Source organism: Lipotes vexillifer, unplaced genomic scaffold (genome assembly GCF_000442215.2).
Source record: "Lipotes vexillifer unplaced genomic scaffold, Lipotes_vexillifer_v1.1 scaffold645, whole genome shotgun sequence".
NCBI classification, from domain to species: Eukaryota; Metazoa; Chordata; class Mammalia; order Artiodactyla; family Lipotidae; genus Lipotes; species Lipotes vexillifer.
In genome coordinates, this window is record NW_006777439.1 from 1,957,616 (window position 1) to 1,964,814 (window position 7,199).

Sequence of the window (7,199 nt, forward strand, 5' to 3'; positions counted from 1 at the left end):
GGGGGGGGGGGGCGGGGAAGGCCTTACCAGCTGCTACTAGTCTCTCATTAAACTCCTCCTCAGCCTTTGGGACGAGATGATGGACTAGGCTGAAGGGGAAGGGGTGGGCAGAATGAGTTGGACTTCAGAAGGCAGATGGGAGTTTCAGGTGCCACTGATAGGTAGGCCTGGGGCCTTTGAGTTCTTGGAATCTCACCTCTCAAACGCCCCTCCCCGACTCCAGCCGTGATTAAGGTGGGGGGGAGGGAGGGAGGAAGAGGAAGGAGCCTGGGAAGCACCTCTCTCCGGCCCAGGGTGTCCCCACCTCTCCCGCTCAGCGTCCCCTCTCTCTCCCTCCTTGCCCAGGAGAGAGCTGCGAGGACAAGAGCCCACCGGGCCCAGCGTCCAAGCGGGTGCGCACGGCGTACACAAGTGCACAGCTGGTGGAGCTGGAGAAGGAATTCCACTTCAACCGCTACTTGTGCCGGCCACGCCGCGTGGAGATGGCCAACCTGCTGATCCTCACCGAGCGGCAGATCAAGATCTGGTTCCAGAACCGGCGCATGAAGTACAAGAAGGACCAGAAGGCCAAGGGTATCCTGCACTCGCCGGCCGGTCAGTCCCCGGAGCGCAGCCCGCCGCTCGGCGGCGCCGCGGGCCACGTGGCCTACTCGGGCCAGCTGCCACCGGTGCCCGGCTTGGCCTACGACGCGCCTTCGCCGCCCGCCTTCGCCAAATCTCAGCCCAACATGTACGGCCTGGCTGCCTACACGGCGCCGCTCAGCAGCTGCCTGCCGCAGCAGAAGCGCTACGCGGCGCCCGAATTCGAGCCCCACCCCATGGCGAGCAACGGCGGCGGCTTCGCCAGCGCCAACCTGCAGGGCAGCCCGGTGTACGTGGGCGGCAACTTCGTCGACTCCATGGCGCCCGCATCCGGGCCCGTCTTCAACCTGGGCCACCTCTCGCACCCATCTTCAGCCAGCGTGGACTACAGTTGCGCCGCGCAGATTCCCGGCAATCACCACCACGGACCGTGTGACCCTCATCCCACCTACACAGATCTCTCGGCCCACCACTCGTCTCAGGGACGCCTGCCCGAGGCCCCCAAACTGACGCATCTGTAGCGGCGGCCACCGGCCCGAACTCGCGGCGCGATTACCTCTTTTGCTTGGGTGGCGGGGGTGGCGGGCGGGGCCCGCGGGGCAGCTCGGTGGCCCCCTCCCTCGCTCTGGCCCGGTCGCTGTCTTCCGGTCTCGGGCCAACAGCGGCCGAGGCGCAGGCGTCTGGGCCTCCTCTCCAGGCTCGCCCTGCTTTGGGTGACTCGCCATAAGTCAGCCGCAAGGATTCTCCTCTGTAAGCCTGACAGTGCCACATAACTGCGGACCGAGGGACTCTAATCTGGTAATGGTGTCCCGAAGGTAAGTCTGAGATCCATCGGCGGCGCGCCCTGCAGAGGGTCCAGAACCCGGAGAGTCCGGGCATGGCCCGCGTCTAGTTTAGTTGCGGAGACCTTAATTTATATGCTTCTTCCCGCCCCGTAAGGATTGCATCGGACTCAACGATCTGTATTTATTATTTGAAGCGAGTCATTTCGTTTTCCTGATTATTTATCCTCGTCTTAATGTATTTATGTGTATATCTGTAGAATTCTCCAGCCGAGCTTAGGAACGCGCTCCCAGGCCGCGGGGGCCACATTTCACCTCTTTAGTCCCCTTGGTTTGAACTAGTTGAGAGAGTAGTTTTGAACAGTTGTAACCGTGGCTGGTGTGTGTAGTTGATGTAAAGGATTAAGACCGCAAATTGTCCTTCACGGGTAGAGTCAGGCAGCCCCATGGCGAGGCATGACACCCGTTATTCTCTTCCCGATAGCCACAGCCCTCGCCACTCGACACAGTTTATTGATTTCAAATTGTCTGGTACTATTTGAACAAATATTTAGAATAAAAAAATTTCTCAGTCTTAAGTGTATCTGTGTTAATCACGCACACTTGCAAGTAGATCACTCTACCTTTATCTTGCGCACAATCCCGGTGGAAGGCCCCTCAGTAGGCTGACACTTTGAAATATTTTTTCCACTTATTTGGAATCCAGTACACAAACTGGTTCTGGGGATACTTGATTACCTTCCAACTATTGACTTTAGGTTGTGTGTGTGGGGGGGGAATATTTGAGGATGCAAACCTAGAAATGTTCTGTGTGGGATGACCTGGGTAGGGTGTTTCACTGCTGCCTGTTTTGCTGTTTCTATCGCCTTCTTTCTAGACACAAATCCACTTTTTTAGATTGCACTTACATTGGGGAGGCCAGAGCTCACTTTTCTGCGCTAAGTAGTAAAAAATAAACTTTGAAAGAAAACTGACAATCAAAGACACAAGAGAAGTCATAAGAAGAACTGAGCTATGAAAAAGCTAAGATGCAGAAAAAGAAATAATCATTTGAAGCCATGCACCTAAGCTTTTTCTCTAGGAAATTCTGTCACGATTTTTTCCTTATAGAAGTCAGTAGTTCATTTCTCAAGAAGACAAACGTTACCCGTGATGTAAAGTAATAAAAGTTTCATTAATGGAACATAACAAGTATAAACACTTTGTTCACTCCTGCTTCTTTGGACAAAATGGGCAAAATGTCTTCGAGGATTTATAACCATTTTGTAAATATTAGTGTGGTTTTAGCTGGGGCGCACTACTTACACCCGCTTCTCTAGAAGGAGGCACTCGGAGAACGCCTTCAGATAAGGTTCAGTTCTTTTGTATTTCAGCAAAGTGGGCCCACGCATCTCTATTTGGTTTGACAAATAATGCAACTCCTACTACATCCCCGGTGACACGAGGTGACATTCCTATTGTGTGGAAATAATTTAACTTCTGATCTTCTGGTGGAACAACAATCGTTTCTATTTGGATGTTTGTGTTTCGCTAAATAGTGATGGCTGAAAATAATATTTAGTTTTCTTGTTCCTCTGTGCTGTTTTTAAAATGGCATGTTAGATTGGGGGTGGGAGGGGATTATGCTTTTTGCTAAATTTCACTTCATCCGAGCAGGTTTAAAGTATACATGTTGTAGAAGTGTATCAACAGAATAAATGACTTCAACCGAAGGGATATTTTACCCACTTTCAAGGCTTAAAATTGTTTTCCTGTGAAATTTGCATCCATAGGCAGAATTTCTAATTGTCTTGTAAGGAATTATTTTTTAAAGCTATTAGGGAAATCAAAGAAGAGCTTGCTGCCTTGCAGGGATTACAACAACCCTTCTTAACTGGCTAAATATTAAACAGATGAATTGTCAGGCTGTTTAGATTCCGCCCGGTTTTCCCTCATCTCCTCTTCCCACCATAAATAATAAAAATACATAATGCATCATGGCTCCAGGCGTTTTCCAGCGCGGTGTGTTACCGCAGGAGTATCTGCTGAGTCTGCGGGTGTCTGCAAGGCCCCAAGTGTCATTTGCGGCTTAGCGTTTCATGGATTAGATTTTAAACGGTGTCTAGCCCGGCTGACATAGCCTCCTCTCACACTCGGGCTGAAAGAAGCGCGGGGTTGGGGGCTCCCTCTTCAGGCAGCCGCAGCCGCCCCTCGCTAGTGGGGTGGGAGTTCTCTTGGGACAAACCTGCGGTCCTCTCTCACCTCTGGAGAAAGGTTCCCTGAAGCTTCTGAGAGCCGCTCGGATGGATCCGTTCCTGCCACTGGCGTGAGCGTCATGGGATGGCCACCGTCGGTGGCTCCCGGCGCGAGTGCGGGCGGCGGCGAATCTGGGGAGGGCGCTTCCCGCGCGGCCGCCGACCAGGGCGAGAGCGGGGGCCCGCGCACGGCCATTTAAAACTTCATAAATTATAAACAAGCCGCCTTGGCCTTCGCCATAAATTCTGCTGCTTTTGAGCCTGTAATTAGTGTTAGGAAGCACCGGAATCTAAACACAACCAAACGCCCTCTGAAGGGCTCCAATGCCCGAGGTTGCAAACCTTTATTTCCCAGTGCCACCCCCTCCGCACCCCGAGGTTTGCACACAGTCGCCTCCTCCCCCGCCACCACCGGCGGTATACACCCGGCTGGCTTCCCGCTCTGCGAGGGAAGGTCACAATAGCTGCTCTATCGGCGAAGGCGCCCGCCTCCTCCCTGCCGGGTCTCGGAAAAGCAGAGAAAGAAGAGTGGGGGAGGGGAGCCCTGGGCCCGGCCTGGCGCTCCGGGTCCAGGCCTCTCCTTCTCCCGGAGCGGACTGCAGCGGGAAGGGGCAAGTTTGCAGCGGAAGGAAACCGCCATCCCAGACCGAGGCTTCTTCCCGGGAGCGGCGGGCGGGGGGCCGTGGGGAGCTCACCACGGCCTCGAGGCTGCTGGCCTCTCGCTACCGGGCGCTGGGTCCAGGGCGCCTGGAGCAGCGGGTCTTCCGGGAGCGGTGGCGCCATTGTGCGCGCGGCTTCCCACGGGCCCCGCGGCGGGGAGGCCGCACAAAGGCGGCGCGGTGGCCGACACCGGCAGGTGGTGAGGGGCCGGCCTCTCTCCGGGCCTTGGGCTCCAGGAGGCTTTTACCTCGTCTGCGCAAGGGGAGGAAATGGCTCTCTGGCTGTGGCCGTGGCCAGCTCTGCCTTTGTCCTAGGGAACGCTTTGAGGGAGGTGGGATCAGGGAGTTTGTGGGGGAGTCTCCTGGGACCTGAAGAAAGGGCTCGGGGCCTCAAGCCCAGGCCCACGTATGGGGGGTGGCGGTCATTCGGGAGCCCCTGGTTGCTCCGTCGAGACAGTCAAACGTGAATTAAAGCAGCGCTGAGGTGAGGTAGCTGGAATGGCCAGATGCAAAATGGGAGGTGGGGTGGGAAAAGATTTCGGCCGAGGGAGAGCCTGCCCTGGCTACCCAGCCTGGAGTGGAGTCAGAAGACCCAACTGAGCTAGCCAGGGGGGTGGGGAAGTTGCCGAGGAAAGGCCTGAAGAGTAGTCCTGGCCCCTGGAAAGGTGGCAAGAAAGGGCGACTACACATTCTACCTCCTGGCTTTCAGACCTCAGCCTTATCCAGCGACCTGACAGAGAAGAATCCGCCTCTGATGGAATCATTAAGTTAACCCTCCATTTGTACCATTTCTTTGTACAGGCGTTCAGATGAGAGAGGGAGAGAATACAGAGCAAGTGCTTTCCCCTTGGAGCAACCCAAGCCTAGTCTCTATCAGAGACACATCAGCCAAATTAGTTTCCCAGGCCCCAGGAGGCTGCTAACCTTGCTGAAAAGGAGTTTTTGAATTTCTATCTGTAAGGAGTATTAAAAAATAGTGATTAAGTATACTAGCTACTCGTCCCTTCTCCCTCCCCCATTCTGTACCAGCCAACTGACCCTTGAGTGAAGTGATCTTCTCAGCCAGCAGGCTTGGGAGCCTAGGCTCCCCATCTGTTGAGGTTTTTCATTAGGGAGGGTGAAGAGGATATGTGTGTGGGTGTATGTTTGAATAACAAAGAAGAAACCCAACATTCTAATAAAAAGTGTTTCTCTGCTTGACCTGGGGGAGCCAGAAGCTTGTTTACACCATGAATATTCAAGTGACAGTCATAGGCCTGTTTTGACTTTATCCTGAGAATTAGTTGAAACTTCCTCCTATAGACAAGAATGGGTTAATCCCACTTAGATCCAGAAAGGTCCTCTTCATCTGGCAACTCTTGGCCTTACTCTGCTCCTTCTTTCAGAAACTGTAAGAAAAGAATAGGGTGAACAGAAGTTTATATTAAATAAAAATAAAAAGAGAGACAGAAGTCTCCAGTCCCCACAGGCCTATAGCCTGATTACTTCAGGGCACTGCAACTTCCCTTAGAGGGGCCTGGGTGAGCAGAGCCATCCCTAGACACTTTGGGCACAGGGAGCTGAGACTGAGTTGCCAGCCACACCCTCATCACCTCTGACTACTGGCTCACTTAGACCTCTATTGCAGAAGGCCGGGATGGAGAGAAAAAAGATAGGGTAGATGAACCCTCTGCACTTACTGCACTGGTGATACTGGTAGTGGAGAGGATCATCACAGAGGATGAAATCTGAGTTATCATTGCTCCCTTGTATTCTACTCCAGCTACAAATGCCCTTATTTTGGGGGCTCAAAGTTGGTTCCCAATGGATTTTTATAACTGGCCCAAAGCCCATGCCTAAACACTTCGCTCAGGTCTCATACTCACCTTGGCAAGTTAGGAAAGTACAAAGACAATTCAAAGACCCACTTTCAGGCTCGGTTCAGCCTGAAGCACAGTGAACAAAAGGTTTCCACACATGCAGGAAGAACCAAGGTAAATAAATCCATGTCCAGTCATTTGCAGTAGCAGAAGCAGGCAAAGGGTCCCCAGGAGATCAGCATGGTGGGAGATATGATGGAAGTCTTCTTGTCCCAGGTCTTGTGGCAAAATGTCTTGACTGGTTCCTATATCTAGTCTGGATCATTGTTATGTAAGAATAATAACTGGAAAACCATTAGAATAGGATTTTAACATTAGTAAGAGCCCAAGGAGGAGATCTTAATTTAAATGAGGATGCATGGAGAACACCGATACAAATGCAGTGTTTTTGCTGGGGAAGTGGGGCTGAAACCGGGCCAAGAGGACCTGTTGGACCAGGGCCTTTTTGAAGGAACGGAGAAGAGTGTCCCTGACTCATGAGGAGACAGGGAGAAGGTCTCTTGATGGCTCTATTGTTCAGAGTGCTGCCTTACAAACACCACATCCCTCCCAACTTCCACAAGGGCCCAAGGGCCGAGGGAGCGGCAAACTGGGTCGCTTGGGCTGAGCTCCAGGCAGTGGCAGAGCCACGACTGACCTCCCTCACCCGCGTCTCCTAACCTCTTGGGGCAGCAACGATGCCATCTCCGCCGCCGGCAGAAAACACACAAAGGAGGCCCCCACCAATCCTCGAACCTGGGGACACACTGGGGAGGGGCTGGCGTGGACCCCGAGTCCGAGCACCTCCCACCCCCGCGGGGAACAATAGCCGCCGCCTTCCCGGGGCGGCGGGGCGGTCGCGCTGCACAAAGGCCGGCTCGGCCCCCGCCATGTGACGCACGCTCAATCCCGTCTCCCGGAGGCGGCGCGGCGCGGAGCGGCGGGCGGGTGCGTGTTCCTGATCCACCTGGAACACTTTCCGAGAGACAAACGGTGAGTTAATCACCCAACCGGCTGGCGACCGCGTCCCCCTGGCCCGCGGGGAGGCCGGGGGAGGGGCGGGGGTGAAGGCCTGCTCTGCGTGTGTGTCTAGGGTGGGGGCGG

The 7,199-nt window shown here is 54.1% G+C and overlaps 1 protein-coding gene across 1 annotated transcript in view; it reads left to right on the top strand.

The window, feature by feature from the left end:
• The window catches only part of HOXD3 (homeobox D3), a 4,371-nt gene extending 2,433 nt beyond the window's left edge, over nucleotides 1-1,938 (top strand). Inside the window, exon 2 of the mRNA XM_007451085.1 lies at nucleotides 346-1,938. Coding sequence (XP_007451147.1) covers nucleotides 346-1,103 — 758 coding nt within the window. The 3' untranslated portion in view covers nucleotides 1,104-1,938. The remainder of the gene's footprint in view (nucleotides 1-345) is intronic.
• Nucleotides 1,939-7,199: the final 5,261 nt, after the last annotated feature.